Consider the following 22,402-nt stretch of genomic DNA (forward strand, 5'->3'; position numbering starts at 1 on the left):
TAATAACCAAGGGATGGAACCAAAGGGTAAGGAGCAACCAATCTCTAGTTGTTAACATACTCACTAGTCTGTCATCGCAAGACTCCGCCCTATGGACTCGCTCATAGCCAAGTAGGCGTGCTATATTGGCGACTGGCTTCCCAATCACAAGCAACAAACTCAGCACTATGTATCATACTGAAACAGGCTCGTCTTGCATCCAAAAATTGAATAAGTTGATACTAGCATCTGGGTAAACAGCTAGTTGTGGTAATCAAGTCCATCCAAAACTATCGAACCCTCTATTAATTAGTGATATCTCCAAATATCCATGATGGATGAAATAAAGCTAACAAGAGGCTTTGGTTAAGGCAGGGAGATAGGGGATAAAAAAATAATAAAAATCTAAACTCATTATACATGCTTAGTGGGCATATCAAGATATTATGCCCATTCCCTCAAGGGTTTTCAGTAGACTTACATAACAGTTGTTGGGAATGGGGAAAAATAGGGCACTAGTCAGTCAAAAAACATTGGGGAAATATACAGCTCCAAATCATAACCTATGTAATGCCCATATAACTATCATCTATATATATATATAGATATATATATATATATATATATGTGTATATATATATATATATATATATATATATATATATATATATATATATATAAAACAAGCCACAAACATACATAAGCAAATGGCAGTTAGAACTCATCATAGAGCTAGCTTATATAACTGAGTTATACTATACTAAGTATAGACTGGTTAAATTCATGTTTGATTGCAATTAAAATTACCACCACTAGCTGTTTACCTAGATGCTAGTAGCAACTTCTTGTGATGACAGACTAGAGAGTACATTAGCAACTAGAGATTGGTTGCTCCTTACCCTTTGGTTCCATCCCTTGGTTCTTACTGCTTCTTGAAATTTCTTTTTAGAAAAGAAGCTACATTAAGGCAATTGTATCTCATTTAGTTCATGTTTGAATAAGGTTGATCGAGGTGAGCTCAAAACGTAGAGCAAATAAAAAGAAATTTAAATTCTTTGATAGAACACCACTGCTACTGTTTATATGTTCCGCTTTTGCGAAATGTCACTAGGCACTGTGAGTTTACTTTACCTGTGCCTGTTAAATCTCTGATGTATTTAATCAAAGCATTTATTCTACATGTGCCTGATATATATTTTCAATGCAGTTAACCAAGGTACTGATTTCATCCGTGTTTGAGATATTCCTGACACATTTAACCAAGGTTTTTCCGAATGATTATTTTAATAAGATGGCTTTTAAATATATGGAAGTGAGTCTTGAATTATTCGCCCACTTATTGTTGTTAGTTTTGGGCATATATGTGTTGATTACTGTGTTGATTACTGTGAGTTTAGTATGCTGTTATAGGTGCTTTTGAAACATGTGACTATTTTGTATGCTTTTAAATGCAATGGCTTTAGGTAATTTTTATAGTCTGAAGAAGTTTGACCAGAGAGTCGAATGAAATTGTTTACTGGATTAAAAGCAATAACATATAGTTTGTGGCTGAGCCGTTGCTTTCTTGATAGTTTCATTTTCAATACTTGAACATTTGTCATTTTCTCTAAATAATTCTTGTTACTTCTTAATCATAGCTCCCTTTCTTTTATTTCCCCCTGTTTTTAAACTCCATCTTAATTTTATCCCATTCCTAAATATATTTTCAGAAGAAATTTCTGTTCTCTCTAACAGCCTCTAAATAATCTCTACTACCCATTCCCTAAATTACTCTCTTTTCAATTGATAGGTGGGAAAGCGTCAATATCTCTTTTTTATTTCATTACCTTGTATTTTTTATTTTACCTATTATTGGCACATGATCTAAAATAATTATTAGTTGGGTATCAAGACCTTCAATTAAACACATGTTCCTGTGAAATGTAAATTCTGTCTAGCCTACCCCAGGTTTTTTATCTTGGGGAATAATATGTACACCTTCAAATATTGAAGTTTTATCCTCATAATAGGAAGAAAAGTCCCAAACCGACAACCACACTCATAGACTTGATTTAACCTAAAAGAAAGGCCATCCATGCTAAGACGCATGGTGCAGCTTGTGCTTTTACTAACTGCTGGTTGGTTTTGTCTTATCTTTATAGGTCTCCTAGATGAGAAAACAGAAGAATGTTTTCAGAGAACATTAACTACCTTGGGAAAGCCCCTGAATGCTTTCAGAGAACATTATCTCCTAGCTAATTTCTCTTCTCTTTTTTTTTCTCAGCCAATCACTCTCCACCAGACTGTAGCCAGTTTCTCTTTATCAGATTGTCTCCATGGAGACATAAGAACAAGGCAGCCAGTTTCTCTTTATCAATTTGTTTCCATGAAGACCAGCTGCAGAATTGTTACTGAGCATGCATGGTATTTTCTAGAAAAAAGCCTCATAATAACCAATGTTCTTTTTCATTTCCTTGCTATCTCTTAAAACTTGTCACTAAATCCACCTAAGTTCTTTAATACAGTCATTTCCCCATGCAAAAATGAGAAAAAGCACATTAATTTTTCTTTTATCATGCTTTTTAACCAGGCATTTTTTTTTACATTGCAGTGCCTACATTTCTTAAAACTGAACAAGAAGAGAGAGATGGGAGAAAGAAATTAAAAAAAATTACAGCAGCACCTGTTTACAATCCCCATCACAGTTAAAAATAACTGAAAAAAAACTTTTTACCTTATAGCATGTAAAGAAAACCACATGCCACTAAATTGGTAGTATTTAAGAAAGGAAAAATCTTTACTTACAGTTAGCTTTCTCCCTCTAAAAAGCACTTTTCCAAACATTAATGACATGAAGTAGGACATATGCTTTAGAGTCCCCCACAAGTCCACCAAATTCTGAAAAAGTCAAATATTTCCAGAGTTTCTTGTTTTGTCATATTTCACAAATATAATTATTGCATTGTAATCCCATATAAAGTTACTGGTTTTATTACTGTTCATCTCTGAAATCCTGTTGCTGCTTCATTTATACTCTTAATTCTTCTAGTCAAGTCTTGTGCTCCCTTCTTTCTCTCCAGCATTTTCTGTTGAAAATTTTGAAAAGGTTTCACAGGTGCAGTCCCCCTGTGGTCTTTGTTACCAGAAGAACAAGAAGCAGAATCTCCTTTTGTTTCACAGCTTACTTTTTGTTGGACAAACTTTTGTATTTCTTCCTTAGCATGTACTTCATCAAAAAATGATTTTGTCCCTCCAGGGAAGAACACCTTGAAGACAGCTGGGTACAGCAGTTTGAATCTCACACCTGGATCTCAACATTTCCTGAATAATAGAATAAAATTGCTCCTCTTCTGTCCAGTGTAAAATGAGTAATCATTCTCCACAAACACTCTGCTGTCTCCCACTTTTAGTACTTTGTCCTTCTGCCACAGTTTTGTCAGGATCAACTCTTTCTGCTGGTAGGATTGCATCTTTACTATTAAAGGTGCAGGTTATATCCAGGTTTGGAGCAAACACATGATGTTCCCTTTCAACTAACAACTCCTGCAGTGGAATACCAGTCCAGTTGCCTATTTGTGCTTTCATAAAATTAATGCTGTCTATTTCTTCTAGCTTCTCCGGTATAGCTGAAAATCTCAGATTTTTCCCTGTGTGCCCTGTCCTCTAATTATTTTATTTTTTGAAACATCTCTTCCTAAGAAGTCTCATATTCAGTCAGCCTTTTCTTTATTTCAACCTCTGTTTTTTGCAGCTTTATCATCTCATCTGAATATCTATTTAAAGTTACTTCCATTTTTTCCAGCCTTTTGTTGTTTGTGTTGACATACTCCATCAATGTTCTGTTTATTTTAACCAAGTGCCTATGCAGTTGCCTTGTATCTTTCTGTAGATTACTAGAAGTCAGGTCTGAATGCTGCATTGCTTTTGGCTGAGCAGCTGCAGTACTTTCACCAGTCAGTGATTCTTTCTCACTTTTTGCAGCTGATTGTTTTCCAGGTCTTCTGTATTTCTTTATTCCTGGCACCCAGGCAGTGCACTTACTAGCCAGTTACTCAAATTTACCCATAAACACAAGTCTACTGGCCTTCTCTGCTGAGTTTCTGTTTGCATGCTGGGAGAGCTAGAAATAAGCTATTACTCAATGTGCAGTCATCTTGGAAGTCTTCCAACATATGCTTCTCTTGATTATATAGAGTTTACCAAGATTCTTTCCTGTTTCTTATTTATTATAGTTTTGAGTCAAATTTTACTGATACAATTGTTTGTACAAAACTTTAGTAATACTTAAAGATTATATATTGCTTTTCACCATTAACAGTATTTTGCTACAAATATTGCTGTTGTATCATTTACCTCCCATCCTCCAAGTAATATTTTTTCTTGGATGTCACTGTTACTTGCCTTGCTACCAGTTTGGAATATTTTACTTGCTATATGGTACTAATTTCCTTAAGTTCTTTTCTCAGATGTTTCATTACAAGTGTTATTGTTACACTGCCTGATTTTGACAGTTTCAAACTTACAAAGTGTAAGAGAATGATATGTTTATCTTGTGAGTGCAGTCCAGCAAACCCTGCATTGGTCTATACGGGGCAGAATACTTTGTGAGTACAGTCCTGCAAATCCTGCACTGGTTTGTACAAGAAAGCGTACCTTGTTAATGCAGTCCAGCAAGCCCTGGAGTGGTATGTACAAGGAAGGATACCTTGCTAGTACAGTGCTGTAAATCCTGCATTAGCCTGTACAATAAAGGACACCTTGTGACTGCAGTCCAGCAAACAAACAGTGATCTCTGTAGGGAAGTATACCTTTTGAGGCATGCTAGCAAACCCTGAACAGCCTGCCTGTCCCTGGAGGAGTGGTTACTACCTAGAAGCTGTAGTTTTATTGGCCATTTTGGGTCAATTCTAAACTCCTTGATCTCTCTCTCTTAAAACCAGGCTGCCTCGCGGTTTTGGCGTCTTTTTCAGGCTTGCTAGTTGTTGCTGAAGCACCTACCAAGAGGAGAAAACGCTGAGAGAAGAAAAGGAGCCACTTTTGTGATTTAAGTATTTTCTTCTGATTTTTTGTTAGGTTTTACTGCTTTGCCGCCTACTTTTTGGCATTTTCCGGCTTGCTAAAGTTTATATCTGTAACAGTAACAGTACTTGGAACACATCTAGAGCCTGTTTACTGCATTTCCTGTGTTGCACTTAATTTAAAATCGTTTTTTTCTCTAAAAAACTGCATTTTACCTGATTTTGGCCTAGCACTCAAGTGTGTGGTCATTTATTGCACTGTTGTGATTATTTTGCTGCTTGTGTATCTCTGCTACCTTTAAACTACAACAAAAAGAAAAAAAATCTTGCTTTTTTCCCACTTTCTGAAAGTTAAGAAAGTTCAGTTACAGATTTGCTGTTCTGAACTGTTTGGAAGTTTCTAGAAGGTCAGTGCTTGTTTGGGCTAAAGGGAAGTCTCTGTGTTCACCAGTGGGAGTGGTTAACACTGAAAAGCCTGCCTGTCCCTGGAGGAGTGGTTACTACCTAGAAGCTGTAGTTTTATTGGCCATTTTGGGTCAGTTCTAAACTCCTTGAGCTCTCTCTCTTAAAACCCTACAACTCTCTTTTTGTGCGGTTTTGTGCACTGAGCAGCGTCAGGCAGCGCCGCCTAAACAGGTTTAAACTATTCCAGGCTCCACAAAGTCTGCTCTTCACTTTTTCCCTTAGAACTGTTCAAACTCTCAAAGTAATCACTCTATTCTCTTTCTAAAGCCCTGCACTTGTTCAGCTCTTATAAGGAAACACTAACTAACTGAAGCACTACACCCTCCTTGACTTCTCATAAGTATTAGACTCCCGATTGGTCCTTCCTGATCAAGTGAAAAATCAGTTCCCTTCCCTAATCTGATCAGTAAAAAAAACAGTTCACTATACTAATCTGGTATGTCCAAGGGTCAGTTTCAAGGTTACTCTCCAATCCAGCTGGTGAATCTGGGAATTTTGAGGCAATGTTACAATTGCCTTATGTACACAGACAACCCTCTCCTCCTTCCAACAAACTCTAATACATGTGAGAGATGCAGTTACACAGTCAAACTGGAGGCAGAGCTCTCTCAACCCAAGACTGGCACAGTCAGTCAGGAGGAGAAGGTGACCACCCACACCACAAATCCAGTCTCACACAGACCTATTGCATCTGCATACCCAACACATAAGCACACAAAAACATACTCGGAGGCTCGAAATAAAAATCTGCCTAAACAGCAAAGACCTCCTAAGCAGATATCCAAGCAACAGCCACCCCTCAACAATACCCACAAATCACATATCTCACAAAATCAGTGTGCCTCACAGTCACAGCCCATAAGGCCAAACAACGCACCAAATACACTTGTTATAGGGGACTCTATTGTCCGGCACACTGACGTCCCACTCACCAGACTGAACAAGGAGAAGGTCACTGTAAGCTGCCTGTCAGGTGCCAGGATCTGCCACATAACGCAAGCACTCAGGTTACTCCAAAGCAAGTACAAGTATGACTCCGTCATTGTCCATGCTGGTGTGAATGACCTGAGACGTACCTCCCTGGACTACATGAAAAGAGACATAGAGGAGCTCTCTGACCATGTAGCCCGGGCTGGTATGTCATTGACCTTGAGTAGCATCTTGCCCTCACCAAGAATGATGCCACAGTATAAAGACAAAATGATCAGTTTCAACAATTGGCTAAAGTATTGGTGTCATTCAAAGGGGATAAAGTGTCTGTCAGCCTGGGATGACATGCTCGACAAGCCACGTTGCTTCGCTAGGGATGGCTTGCACCTGTCACCCTTAGGCTTTCATATACTGGCCAAGGCTCTTGCCACCCCAATAGTGCCTTTTTTAGGCAAGGCTCAAAGGACAAACCCACCTCCATAGACAACCCAAAGATAAAAAAAACTAAAGGTAATGCTACTCAATGCCAGAAGTCTAAACCTCAAGATGCACGCACTCGAGACTCTCCTCAGTATGGAGAGAATCGATGTCTGTGCAGTAACAGAAACCTGGTTCAAGGCTCCTGAGAGCACCCCAGCACTACCAGGTTATAACTCATACCATGCGTTTCGGCCCCAAAACTCAGACTGAAGCACAAAAGGAGGGGGAGTATCTATATTCATCAAAGATACCTACACCTCCAGGTTAGTGGCACTGCACGAAGCATCGGAAACCATCCATGTGCAACTAACAGTGGGCAAAACTGCCTTTCAGTTTGTAGCCTGCTACAGAACACCCTCCCTATTACAGGAACCCCACTTGGCATTCCTGAGAACACTGGAGAATATGAAGGTCTCTCCAAACACTATGTTATTGGGTGACTTCAACTACCCAAACATTGACTGGGAAAACTACTAGAGCCCAAACACCCTCGCCCAACGGTTCCTTGAATTTATAAACTCTAACGCAATGGAACAACTGGTCACCACTCCCACAAGAGGGAACAACATATTGGACCTGATCATCACCAACATGAGGACTCTATGTTCCACACCAGAGGTAAACCCCTCATTGGTAAGATCAGACCATAAACAAATTTCCCTGGACATCCATATCCCATCCCCACCCCCAGCCAAGGAAATCACTGTAAAGAATTTCTCCAAAGCCAACTTTGCACTTCTCAAGACTGAGGTGGAATCCTTCAAAGCCCCTGGGCCAGAGGATAATACAGCCCAATCCGCAGAATCCTTTACAAATGCATTCTATGAGCACCTGCAGGAATGCATGGATCATGCTATCCCAAATAAAACCAAGACTCATTCCTCCAAAAACAGGAGACCGGTCTGGTGGACCCTGGCCATAAATAAGCTATACAACAGAAGGAGGAAGCTACTACATGACAGAGCAAAATCCCAAAAAGGGAAGGCAACTCTGATCAGTATTAGCAAGAAACTTCGTTCCCTCATAAAATCATCAAAGGCCAGTTTTGAAAGAAAAATTGCCCTAGACACTAAAGATAATCACAAGGCCTTCTTTAGTTATGTCAGAAACATGGGTGGAAACTCCCAGATATGCTCTGAATTGTTGCATAACGGTACAAAATATACAGAACCTACAGACATAGCCAACATCCTGGCAGACAGATTCAGCGCAAACTTCTCCCCCCCTCCCCCCCAAAGGAGCAAACGCCTATCACAACTGAATGTAACCTCCCTGACATCGCAGATGCACAGGTGAAAGCTGCCCTCTCCAAAGCAAAAAACACAGCATCTATGGGACCGGACTGTGTCCCAGGCTGTGTCTTGCACAAGCTCCAAGAAGAACTGAACACTCACATTAAGTCACTGTTCAAACTTAGCCTTACTACAGGATATGTACCCAAAGAATGGCGTACAGCTACAGTGGCCCCACTCCACAAAGGTGTTGCCACAACGGACCCCGGAAACTATCGCCCCATAAGCCTGACTAGTCTGGTCTGTAAAGCTATGGAGCGTATTATCATGGAACTCATAAACAAAGAGATTAGGAGCCTCCAGACACTGGACCCTACCTAATTCGGCTTTGTTAAGGGCAGATCTTGCCTCTTAAACCTAGTTGATTTCTTTGAAACAGTTACCAAAGTCATAGATGAGGGCAAGGTAGTCCACACAGCCTACCTGGACCACGCAAAAGCCTTTGACACAATACCCCACTTGGGCATCATAAATAAGCTTACCAGCTTAAATATCAACTCCTATATCACAAGATGGGTTGCAAACTGGCTCAGAGATAGAACCCACATGGTCAGAATTGCAGGTGCCATGTCCGAATCCAAACCAGTTACAAGTGGCATCACACAGGGCTCAGTTCTGGGACCTCTCTTGTTCGGTATATACTTCTCTGAGGTTCAGGCTAACACGGGGGGATTATGGCTGATAAAGTTTGCAGATGACTGCAAACTGGGGGCCGTAATTGAATCTCCAGCTGACACAAGCATCCTCCAAAAGGGTCTCACAGAGATGGATGCTTGGTGCCAGAACCACGGCCTCAAACTAAATGCTAAAAAGTGCATAGTCATCCCCTTTGGGAAAAACAAGGTGCCCACAAATTACCACATAGGTGGTAATCCATTAAGTACAGAAAAAGTAATTAGAGATTTGGGGACCAACATAGATAGTAATCTCTCCTTTGATAATCACGTTGCCAAAGTGGTTAGAAAGACCTTCTATATAGCCCACCTTATCACAAAAGGGTTCGCATCTAGATCAAGAGAGGTCATTGTGTCCCTCTACTCGTCACTCATCAGGCCCATAATTGAATACAATGCCCCTTTTGGGATGTACCTTACCCGACACCTGCAGCAACTGGAGAGACCCCAAAAGTACCTCAGCAAGAGGATCATGGGCTACAAACAGATGTCCTATGCAGCTCGACTAAAGAAACTCCAGCTCTACTCAGTTGCGATCAATGCCTGACGTACAAAGCCATGTCAAACCCAGAGTTAATGGACATGCTCCACCTCAAAAAATCCAAGTCCCTTAGAGCTACATGCTCCAGGGACCTAAACCTCAGCACAAAAATAAATAGGACATGCTGGAGGGACATAAATAAACAGGACATGCTAGAGGGACAGATTCATTTCCCAGAGGCTCCCCTCACTCTGGAATAGAATCCCAATTCATGTTAGACATAGCCCCTCGCTGACCCTCTTCAAGCGAAATTTGGACGTGCGGATGGGAAATCGCAAATTCACCCCTGGGATCTCTCCTGTGTCCCTGCTAGACAGAGGCACAGTAAACTAATCTTAAAAGGGTACCTTCTGTGACCTACTTTACAGAGGCACAGTAGGCTAATCTAATAGGGTGGTGGAAGCCAAATGCACTCTGGCTAGGCTTATAAATGCCCTAGGGCAGATAGCCTAGTATCTACCTATGAACCTATGAAGAATGAACAGTTACGACAGGCTGTAATTTAGATGGTATGACCCAGTATTACAGTTTCTACTTTGTGAAGTTCTAGTATCATGCTGTGTGTACTTACTTATTACTGTACTTTCTTCCTTCTGTGCAGTATAATTTTATTGGCTCGGTTTATGAGTGTCCAAATTGCAGGTGATTTTACCTTGGGGGGAATGTTTTAAGCAAGAAACAACATATCACATACTTTTGCTTAGCTCTTTAGCAGGGTATCTGACCCATACCTCCCAAACATACTGAATTACTTAGTTTTTACTGAGTTTTGGGGTCCAAATGAAGAGGTGCCATGATTCCAGAGTGGCACCCCTTCATTTCCGATTTTTTTGTTTGTTTTTTAAATTTTTTTCAAATACCGAGCTGTCGAAGCTGATGTAATCACATGCATGATGACATCAGCTCCGTCAGGGCTACCAGCCAGTCGGAATTGAGCTCAAGGAGCTCACATCATCATTTCTGGCTGGTCTGGCTGCAAATGCGAGTGGGGAAGTATTTAACAGCAGCAGGGAAAGCATTTAACAACAGCAGCACTCATTTTGGATTAACAAATGAGGAAATCATTTAACAGCAGCAGCACTCGTTCATTTGATTCCATTTTGGAACAGCAGCAGCTCTCATTCATTTGATTCCATTTTGGAACAGCAGCAGCAGAGTACGTTTGATTCCTTTTTGGATTAACAGCATGTTCGAATCAAGTGAAGTGGTCGTTATGGCCTCAAGTAAGGAGTGTGTGTGGTATGGTGTGCGTGTGTGTGTGTGTGTGTGTGTGTGTGTGTGTGTGTGTGTGTGTGTGAAAATTCCCCCATGTAATACACCTGGTGGCTAGAGATATTTCAGGCAGAGTCTAAAGTCCCTAGCCACCACATTTTCTGAGCTTTGTCGAGATTTGTTGTGCTAAGAGTTGAGGAGCTATGGTGAAAAGTGAGAACAGAATTTCTATTCCCCCATTATTGGCTTTGTTGTTTGTCCAGGTTTTTTGTGCTAAATGTTGAGAACTATTGGTGAGTGAGAAGTGAGAACTGAATTTGTAGTCCCCCATATTGGCTTTGTCTAGGTTTTTTGTGCTAAGAGGTTGAGAGCTATGGTGAGACGTGAGAACTGAATTCACTAAATGATGGCCATTAAGTTTCAGTCTTCCTTGTTTCAGGAAACTACTGATTTGGCATAATGGTATGTTGCTCTTACTGTAGTGCATAGGGTCCTGGGTTCAAGACTTGCCAGTGACATGCATGGTGGTAACACAGCATTTTATTCTAGCAACTTTCCAAAATTATACAAGCAATGTTTAATATGTGTCCCTGGTTTTTGACCTTTTGCCCCCCCCCCCCGAAAAAAAAGTGAAGTTGGAAATAAGTGCTAGAAGCTCTGCAAGATGCCTATGACTTACACTACTGTCATTCTATTTATAGTGTGGGTGTGGAAGTAGGCTTTTATGATGGAAATGTTCTGAATTGGGCAGTTTTGTCATTATTGGTTCATGCATTTTGTTTCATTACCTACAGTACAGCCTACTGGAAAAATGTTCAAACAATAAATTTAAAATGAGCTCTGTCTAACAAGTGTGTTGTATTATACAAGGAATATAACTTAATAAAGTCAGGAAGGTGTATCAAAAAAAAAAGAACACATGTATGTTTCTTGTTTTTTGTGCAAGGGGCCAGTGATTTGAAAACGGCCCAAAGGTAATCTTTATCCACCACTGGTCAGATGCATTTTCTTTGGATGTGGTGTGGGTTTCAATACTATTTCAATGAATGTGAGTTTCAAGGGCAGAGAAGATTTAATGCCAAGTCTATTTTCATTGAGACAGTATTGCTTTGTTTAGCAGATGTCTGTTAGTTTGTGCATTGTTGTGCTGCAAAATGTAAAAATAAAATCCAAATAATCATTGTAGAAGTAAAGCAGTATGCACACATTAGTGTTTATGGTAAATGGGGCGTAATCGCCAGGTAATGGGACATTGGAATGGCTTTAGGGGGACTCTGGTGCCATATATTGGTTGTCTGTTCTTCAGTTTGTGTTTGAAAGTTGGTATCCCACAATTCCATTGGAGTGGGTGGAGTAATGTAATTGTATATGCAAATTAGATGTTAATCAGCATACAGATTTGTACCTATTTATCATGGGCCTTGTCCAGATTTTTGATGTTTCCAGGTTGAGAGGTATGATCTGACCCAGTTTCAGCAGCTGTCATTCATGGTATAAGCTAGTGAAGGTCAGATCCCTGTGGCTAGCTTCAGTTGTCCAATAAAACAAAACTGACGTGCCATCTGCTATTTGTCTCACTTCTGTAAACTGTCGGTCACTTACTGTATTTTGCCATTACAAATAGTGTGTGATTTGATCCTGGTCTTATGTGGTGCACAGAACACTGTGATCAGTACAACTACTTTAAGTGCTGCTTGTGGAACATACTTAAGTCGTGCCTTTTCTGAAATACTTTGTCCAGACATGCCTTTCCCTGCAGTGCTGCAAGGCATTTTAACTGCTCAGTTGGAATATTCAATGATATCAATAGAAAACTTCAAGGGACATAAAAGTGTAGAAATAGAGGTCCACAAGAGTGTATGCTTATTTATTAATTGCTTGCCTGCATCCTTGTTTGATTTAATTGGATAATTGTAATTCAATTATCATCTGTCTGGTGACTGACTACTCACATATTTATTTCTTTCTTGTTTCTGTTTTATAACAGTTTGCAAATCTTTGGAACATAATGCCAGTAAATGATTTCCAAAATCTTAAATACTGTGACTTTTTGAAGATGTACAGTGGAAAAAGTCTAGAGTCAAGCTGCTCTGCAGCAGAAAATGTGTCTCCTACCCGTGGAAAATCTTCTTCAGCTACTGCTTTCCTGTCACAATCCACATCTCTGGCAAGGCGACCTAAAACAGCACCTTCTGTTTTAAGAAGAACAAAGGTAAACATCAAAATTCTCTGTTTTATGTTTCTAGGTTTACCATTGTACCAGATTCCATTATTATATTTATTTGTTTATTCTCAGACTTCTGCAAAATTTACACTGTGCCTGCTTAAATATCAGTTTAGTACTTAAAAGGTGACTACACAATGTAGAAACTTACCATATTCAATGTTTTTATCACTGTTTCAGTATCCTACGCTGTTTGGATCTTCTCTCAGTGATCAGTCAGCTTTCAAAACTTAAGGGCATTTTCCAAATCCTTTAACTGTGAGGAGGCCAAGGGGAGTTCAAGTATAAAGACAGTCAGATCACCAATTTAATCAAAGCTTTTTGCAACCAAAGTCCACACCTTTGGTGGGCACCATGGCGCTGTTGACTGGGTAGAGATCCATCAAGGCTGGGCAGATAAATCCCCGTCGGGGGAAAAAACTTCCAGTAAAATTTATTTTCCTGAGGAAAACGTTTTCTTCAACAAAAATGTGTTTTCTAGGAAACTGAATGCTTGTATGGACTGTTGTTGCATTTCTAAGGGAGTTTGTGTATAAATACTGGAGTGAACTTTTTGTGTAAAATAATCTATTTTTTGAAAGAATTTTCATACAGATTGTGTAGGTTTTGTGTTTTCTGGACAGGATATTGTGTGTGTGTGGGACACTGTCAGTGATTTACATACCTCAGTACCACTTTTTTCTCTACCTTACTTTTACTTATTTGTCCAGGCTCCTCTATCCACCTTGGAGGTCTCATTCTTGGCTTACCTATGGAGCATCTACCGGTCTCCAAAGTTTTACTTTCACCTGCCTGCAAGAAGAAGAAAGTTATCAGGGAATCTGTGGATGTCAGTTTTGTTTCTGTTGTACCTCATCTGCTGGTGGATGACTCTGCTGTAATCGCTCTTGGCTTTTCCACAGATCCCTCTAGTGTTACACCTACAACCAGCAAAGGCTCAAGGATAGCCACATTCTCTGCGGCTGTAGGCAAAAGAGAACCACTCTTGTTTGTTTCAGGGGAATGGGCAGGGTAAAGGCCCTTCACTGAGCTGAGATAGGAATTAAAAATCTGATGAGCTTACCTGCCATGGGGCTTTCATTTTCCATGGAGGTGCCTAGGAAATGTGAACACTGAGAAAATCTTGCTTTCCCCCATTTCTGTTTCCCATGAACAGAGAATATATGATTGGATTTACTGAGGAGCTCATTTCTGCATTTTTTTGCCTACTGCTGTTTAAGGCAAGAAAAGAAAGATAATTCCTCCCTCTCTTTCTGACTTGGATTGTCAGTCAGATGAAGAGACATTTCAAGGGGATGGTGGTACTTTAGGAATTTCTTCTCAATCTAAACATTATGATTCTGAGAAAAGAATGATTTCAGATTTCCACCTACAATATTTTTTTCTTCTGAGACTTTATCTAAGAGAAGAGAAATATAAGAAACATTTTCAGTGGAAGCAGAATGAAATTCCTATTGCATAGAAAATTTATTATGATTTGTTATAGTTGGATTTGCATATTTCTGCAGTTGTTCTTCCTGTTTTGCCAGCTTTTGAGACTGTTTTTCTGACTATTGCTAGTTTGGTTAACAGTCAACCTCCTGCCCTCAAGAAGTCTAACAGGTTGTCTAGGGTTCCATGGATTCTTATGTATGTTTGTTTTCCAAACCTAAAGTAAATCAAGCAGTAATTTTTCTATCTGAAACTGCTTCTGCTAAGCAGAATATTGCTTGTAATCCCATTCCACCTGATAAGAATGTATTTTTCTGCTACATTAGCTTTCATGGTTTTAAACTGCCAAACCCATAAGTGAAAATTTGTACTTTAAACTTTTGGGAATGTACAAAAGTTAATAGTTAGCCTCTCTTCTGAGGTTAAAAAAAAAAATCATTTGAATGCCCTTTAACATCTGCTTCTCATGTTATCATATTTTAAAGTATGATTATGATGCTGATAATTTTAATTCCAGCGCTGTTGCTTCTGTATCAATAATTAGAAGACTGGTTTGGCTTCATTCTCAAAACCTCATTGAAGATGTTAAAACTGACATTTTAAATTCTCCCCTTAGACGAGGAAGCTGTGTTTGGGTCTTCTGCAGCTGGGCTGCTGATGAAGTATGATGAGAGGGGAAAGTTGATTCAAGGGGTGTCTAATATTTTTCAACCGTCTTTTTTGAAACAAATCATAATTTCCTTTCTCCTCTTTTTAAATAATCAGTTTAAGAAGCAAGGGGACAATTTTTCATAGCAATAGCAAAGAGGTTCCATAAAGAAAGGAAAAGCCTCCAAAAACCAAGTACAGTCCTCCCATTCATCATAACTGTTTGTCTGTTCAGGATTCTCCACTTCCATCCCTACCCTGGCAACCTGTCCATCTCTTTCTTAGGCTTCATAGTCCCTTGTGGCTCCATATATGGTAGACAAATGGGTTTTAAATGTAATTCAGCAGGGTTACACATGGAAATGGTAATCCTTCCCCTCCCCTTTCAGGGATTCCTGCTTGCCCAGTGAACCAGGTCTCCTTGCCTCCTTTCATTCTGCATCAAATGCTTGGATGGGGAGTATTAGAATTAGTGCCACCCTGCCAGACTGACAAAGGCTATTATTCATACATTGCTGCAAAGCAAAACCTGTTTGTGGACAAATTAAGTAATAACAGGAGAGAACCTCATAAATGGAAACTATCCTGGGGTCTTTCAAAAATTGATTCAGCTGTGGGGAGCACCTCAAATAGATTAGATTGCCTCATCCAAGAAAAGACAACTAATTAAATTCTTCCCAAGGATTCCTTGTAATCAGGCCTGGTAGGCAGGTGCCTTTTCATTGCCTTGGATGAGAATGTTCCTGCATGATTTTCCAACCTTTCCAGTGACAGCTAGAGTTTTTCTGAAGATCCAGAAGAATTCCATAAAAATAGTGGTGGCAACTCCCTTTTAGCTCCGGTAACAATGGTTCTCCTTTCTTTTTCACTCTAGACAAGGGCAATTATCACAAGCTTCTCCACAGACTAGATTTGCTCACACAAGACAGAGGTTGTTTTATACACCCCAGCCTGAAAACTTTTCATCTAACTGCTTGGATGGTAACTTTTAGGTACCTTTTCATCTGAGGACGTGTCTGTTACTAAATGAAGTGAAAAAAGCTGCTACTAGAAAATCATATTTGCAAGTGAAAAAGATTTTCTAGTTCATGCCAGCCAGTCCAAGGATCAGGACCCTATTCAGGCCTGGCTGCTTTTGGCCCAGGCAACAACGGTTCTCCTTTCTTTTCAGTCTGGACAAGGACAATTATCACATGCTTCCCCACAGACTAGATTTGCTCACACAATACAGAGGTTGTTTTATACAATTATATTATAAAACTTTTCATCTAACTGCTTGGATTTGCTCACACAATACAGAGGTTGTTTTATACAATTATATTATAAAACTTTTCATCTAACTGCTTGGATGGTAACTTTTAGACACCTTTTCATTTGAGGACATGTGGCAGGTACTAAATGAAGTGAAAAAAGTTGCTTACTAGAGCATCATATTTGTAAGTGAAAAACATGTTCTAGTTGGTGCCAGTCCAAGGACCAAGACCCTCTTCAGGCCTGGCTGCCTCTCATTCTTAACTATTTCTGTGAATTACTGTCCTCTGGCCTTTCTTATTCCTCTGTCAAGGTTCACTTATCAGCCAATTCTGCAAGTCTACCCTTAGAACCCCCCCCCCCTTCTAACCATCCTCACGCTAAATAGTTTTTGAAAATGGTGCTGCATATCCTTCCACCTAGAAAGCAGGTGGTTCCTCCTTTGGATCTTAACTATGTTTTTGACAACCTTACTGTTTTTCATCAGGGTGATTTGAGGTTCTTAACATGGAAGACTGTTTTGCTCATTCCTCTGACTTCTGTTAGGAGAGTGTCTGAGTTATAAGATCTTTTGTTGAGTCAGGCCATTCTCATTTTTCACAATGACAGAGTTTCTTTGAGTACCAATTTTTCTGTTGTTACCTAAAGTGGTCTCAGATTTTACCTCAAGTCAGAGTATTCATCTCACTGTATTCTTCTCCAAACTCAAGAACAAGGGAGAAAATATTCTTTACAATCTGGATGTGTACAAGGCAGCTCCGATACTACCTAGACAAAATTCAAGCCTTCAAGGAAGCTGATCCATTACTTGTCTGCTGTGAAGGTAAGAGGAAATGCCAACCAGTGTCAAAGCAGACTGCAGCCAGATGGTTTTGCCTTTTGTTATACTCACCATGATAAGCCATTTCCAGGCAGGGTTAAGGCCCAATTGACAGCAATTTGTTTTCTTAAGGTATGACAAATATTTTTTAGGTTATCATTCCTTTTTCTAAGCCATTTGTACTAACAAGGACAGCAGTGGCAGCAAGCTGAACACAACAGACCAGACTTCCCTAATCCCATCAACAGTCTTCAGCCTATCATGTAGGTTTTCCAAGCAAGCTAAAAGATGTATTCCTCGCTCTGATCTATCTTGGGTCTGCTCCAGGACTATCCCCAGTGGGATATGGCTGTTATACCTCTACATAAGGCACCCAGGGATGCCAGCTGTAGGTGTCTAGACTGGGGAGCAGGACATAAATTCAGTACACAGTTGTTCCTCACTCCTGTGTGTAAACACAAAATCACAATTTTAGTTTGTTACACACTGATTTTAAATTACAGTATCTTGGAGAATTCCTCTTACTCCAAAGTATAGTGATCTTGGAATTTGTATATATAAGTAGGTGTTACCCTACATCTTATTGAGTTTAATCGGGAGGAGGTTTAAACTTGCCAGTTCAGTGTACTGATATTCTACTCTAATTACAGTTTCATGTAGGGAGTCACTATCTTTGCAATTTCTGTTTGCACATTATCAGTCCTTCATGCTGTGTGTGTCTTCTCTTTTCTCCACAAATGTGCAGCTGTGGCATTAGTATATTTAGTTAAAGAAAGCAGTGTAAGAAACTTCTCTGTGTGGAAGATTTTCAACCCATATATATCTAGTTAATAACTGTATATTAATCGATCAGATAATGGTAGTAAAAGTAGTGAACTTAAACTCGTCCTAAGTCAAAAAAAGAAAAAATATATAATTTGAAATGTTATACAGAATTACTAAGAATTCAAAAGTAATCCAAGCAGGGTAGACCGTCTGTTTCCAGTTGAAAATCCTTTACGTACACAGACAAGTGAGCCAAGTAAAACAAAAATAACAGAGTAATAGTATCCTCACAAGCTTTCTAACTATATATATATATATATATATATATATATATATATATATATATATATATATAGAATGTTTGTCAATGAAATGAGCTGTCAACGAAATGGGTTTCAGTGAAATGGGCTGTCAGCGAATAGAAGTAGACCCATATATGTATATATATATATATATATATATATATATATATATATATATATATATATATATATATATATAGAGAGAGATATATATACACACATACATGCATATACATATATATGGAAGCACTTTATAATCTCGAAATACTAAAATGTCGAATTTCAGTATCTCGGGACTATAAAGCCGAATGTTTACAATAGCAAAAGGTCATAATCACGAATTCGAATATCTCGAATTCGCAGTTATGGCCTTACGCTATGTAATGTCCGGGATTGTGTGCTGATGGTGCGCGTTGCCGTGTGTGGATCTAGGTTTTATGTCAGGTAAGTGAGTGTTTTGTAAGGGTTTTGAGTGGGTGTTAGAGTGTATGTGAGTGTGCTGATATGTTTGATGTGTGTGTGTGTGTGTGTGTGTGTGTGTGTGTGTGTGTGTGTGTGTGTGAGGGACTGGAGAATGTGCATGTGTGAGTTTGCTTTTGTTTCCTGTTTGTGCGATCTCGGAGTTAGTGTATATAAGGGAGGGGGCAGCCCCCCACATGGGGGGTGCAAAGTGACTTGCCCTCCTGTTTATGTGTGTATGAGCTGTGTATGTGTGTAGTTTTGTTAGTTTATGTAGAGATGTGGGTGTTGTGGTGTATGTATGGTGTAGTGTGTGCAATTTGTTTGGTGTTTTGAATTTCGTGGTTTTGGGTTCAGGTTTTGTTGCTTCGGTGTTTTGTGGATTCAGTTTCATGGTCTCGAGATACTGAAGTTTGATATTTCAGTATTTCCAGATTATGAAGTGAATATATATATATATATATATATATATATATATATATATATATATATATATATATATATATATACACACACACACACACACACACACACACACACACACATATATATACTTTTTATCAGGCAAGGGAGTGGTTTATTGTGCTGTAAAACAGTGTTATTGGTTTACATGTTAAATTCACATCCCTTCCCCCATCAGTGTGACATTTGAGCTGGTCCTGCCATACTTTGTAGAAGTGTCGGCTGGTGCCTTCAAATCAAAGGGAGGCTGCAGGAGACAGCTGAATGGGTGGGTCCAACTAGAAAGGAGCAGAGCTATGCTCAAAACCACAGAAACTGGGACTTTAATTAAATATGCTGCCCTGGGTGCCAAACTGTCATTATAAGAGTCCAATCAAGACAAAATGAAGTGGAGAAGAAAAAAAAATATTTCAGTGCATTGGCTACAAGACAGCTTACTTAATATCTAGATGGAAACAAAAAGGTTGTGAGGCATGAAAAAATAAATTACTTTTTAAATACATTACTGGAATGTCACGTATAAAAAAACAAGCAGCACTCAAATCAAACCACTTCTCCTTGCACTGCAGTTCTAATTATAGTTTATATTCAGCTTTATAAAAGTACCAAGTAACATTCTGAAAGTAGCAATCTCTGTGATACTGATTACCCCCACTTGTAAAAATGTTTCTTATCCAAAAAAGACCTGCTGCCTGATGACAACTATCTACTTGTTTCATGGGAAAACATGAGCAAAGTAAAAAATGAACAGCAAACAACAAACAAGCTCAAGATAAAATGCTTAAAGTATTACTGCACAGGTTATGGACTGCACATGATAGATTGGCATTCTGTTTAGTTTATGGGTAAAGCCTGCAAAGATGATTGCAAGTCTTCAACAAATTTAATGAGCTTTTGAACATACTGTAATCCTGTCCTTTATTACAAATACTGTCATATGCATTTCAATACCTAAGGCTTATACGTTATCTAGTTATGTAAATATTCTCTATATGGCAGCAACAAAATTGCTTTCAATGTTGTCAATTCTTTAACAGTATGCCTATTAAAGCTTACTTGCATCTTACAATGTCAGACAAGCTTACCTGATGGTCATTAAAGCATTGCTGCTTAAACACAGAGCAACAAGCACTGCAAAGACATGCATTTTATGAATAATAAGAAGCATAAATTAACAGTATAAAAATATGATAGAAAACCAGAACATTCTGCAAAATCAAGGACAGATGAAAAGCTACTATAGTACTTGTGTCTACCTTGGATGGGGTTTTTGCACACTTACACTGCATAACTGCTCCTTGCCGTGCTTGGACACATCCAGAGTCACTACATGGGGAAGTGGGATACAACAAGTATGTCACAATTTGAAATGTCTCTGGCTGTCAGTGATGGCCCTGACACATTTGTCAAACCACTCAGCCTCAGAGCAAGAAATCTGGAAAAAGCCATAAATAGAAGTGGGACAAAGGCCCAAACATAAGGACAGTTTTTAAATATTGCTCTTATAAGTTTTGAAAGACAATAGAATAGTAGGTCTTGCATTAGTATGAATTTTCTGAAGGGCATGAAATCTGAAACTCAAATGTCTGTCATTATTTTCTAACTTCAATCTTTAATTATTTGCCACTAATTTGCCAGAAAACCACAATTTTATGAAAAATGAACCAAACGTGATGCAAAAATATAAAATAGCCACACAATACAGCTGGGAACCTGTCAAAGAAGGGACCATTTTTAATATTAGTACTATTAGGTTGAGCAGCTGACAAAATAAGAAAATCTGCATGCATTTCTAAAATAAAAGTAATCTGTAACTCTGATCATTACAATTATTTATTAATTGTAAACCCTCCACGTTTCTTCCAAAAGTGCTATTTTACAGAGGGATTATTATGTGGAGAGCAACATTTTGAGCCAAAATCGGAGACAGTTGGGAGGTTTGGAGCTACCTAATTCTATAAAGTGATTTATTTGTGCGTACCTCTCAACCTCTTAATGCAGGAAATCTGGACAAGGCCAAATATATTGGGGGAACAAACAAACAGTACTAAAAATTGCGCTTGTATAAACTTAGACTGTTGATGTAACAGGTCTAGCTTTAGAATGCATTTTTCTGAAGGGTATGAAGTTTGAAACTCAATGTCCGTCATTATTAAGTGACTTCATTCCTAAATGATTTGCCAAAAAAACACACATTTTTTTGAGGAACAAACCAAAAATAAGGAGCACAATTCTACTAATTCTGCGAAAATCTGGACAGTTGAGAGGTATAGTTCAGCCGGGAGAATTGTGCGGCAGAAATCCTACATGACAGACTTAGCTCCCTAGGTGTGGACAATAAGTACCCTCCCCCAAATAAAATGAAGATCTAAGAGAAGTGATTGCTTCAATCTGGCTTCATCACGTTCAGTAGCATTCAGACTCAATCAGTGAAAATATTCAGTAACAAAAAAAAGTTTGTGCTTGTAGACAGCTGATTTAACTGGTTCCTAATCGAGCACATCCAACCAAGAACTGGGAGGGGGCATACCTTAGCTGATCAGATAATCAGTAAACACCTTCCTGATTGTATTAAATTATATTCCTTGTATAATACAGTACATTTGTTAGAGGTCATTTTAAATTTATTGTTTTGAACATTTTTCAGTAAACAATTAAACAAAATGCATGCACCAATAATGACAAAACTGCCCAATTCAGAATATTTCCATCATAAAAGTCTACTCAAACGCCTACATTCCACTACTATCAGTAAATATGCAGAATCTCTGCAGAAGTAAAATTCATCTAACTAATTCTGCATTAAAGTGATCTGTAAATAATGAAGAGATTGCTGCTAGCAAACAACTTTATATTTCATTGTTTCTCTACAAATAAAGTGCCTGTTGCCCTTGAGGAATAAATTGCCTGTGTTACATTAAAAAATGATTAGCTAGTAATATTGCAATAGGGAATGGATGGCAAACTGAAAACAGGTTCATAGTTACTAGGTATCTTCCCAAAACAAAGCAGAATCTGATGAAGTTTTTGGAAATGAAAATGCAGTGTGCTGAATTGCATTAATGTGAATTTTGGTGGACTGAAAAGTCATTTTAATCATTTTTTTCTATGCAAATTTTGGTGGACTGATAAGTTGTTTTATGCATTTTACTTGATGGACTGAAGAGTCGTGTATTAATTAAACTATAGCTTGCAGACTAGGATTTGTGCCCTCTTCGATCTGTTCTGGTTTTGCTACTAGGTATCTTCACCAAAGAAGACATTCTCAGGACTGCAGCATCCACCCCACCCCCTTTAAAACTATGAGACAGTACAGTATAAGCAATGCATCTAACTACTGTGGGAGTAGAACCCACAGCCTTCTGCATTAAAAGCAAGTATTTAGCCTGTTATGCTATTAACAATGCAAACAGACTCAGCATAAGAAGCACTAATAGTCTCCTCCCCTGAAGTGGTCAGCTCCTTGTAAA

The 22,402-nt window shown here is 38.8% G+C and overlaps 1 protein-coding gene across 1 annotated transcript in view; it reads left to right on the plus strand.

The window, feature by feature from the left end:
- The window catches only part of EFCAB6 (EF-hand calcium binding domain 6), a 3,527,179-nt gene that overhangs the window by 2,931,833 nt on the left and 572,944 nt on the right, over positions 1 to 22,402 (plus strand). Inside the window, exon 27 of the mRNA XM_044088493.1 lies at positions 12,558 to 12,782. Coding sequence (XP_043944428.1) covers positions 12,558 to 12,782 — 225 coding nt within the window. The remainder of the gene's footprint in view (positions 1 to 12,557; positions 12,783 to 22,402) is intronic.

Source organism: Protopterus annectens, chromosome 11.part0 (assembly GCF_019279795.1).
Source record: "Protopterus annectens isolate FY-2018-M chromosome 11.part0, PAN1.0, whole genome shotgun sequence".
Lineage (NCBI taxonomy): Eukaryota > Metazoa > Chordata > Ceratodontiformes > Protopteridae > Protopterus > Protopterus annectens.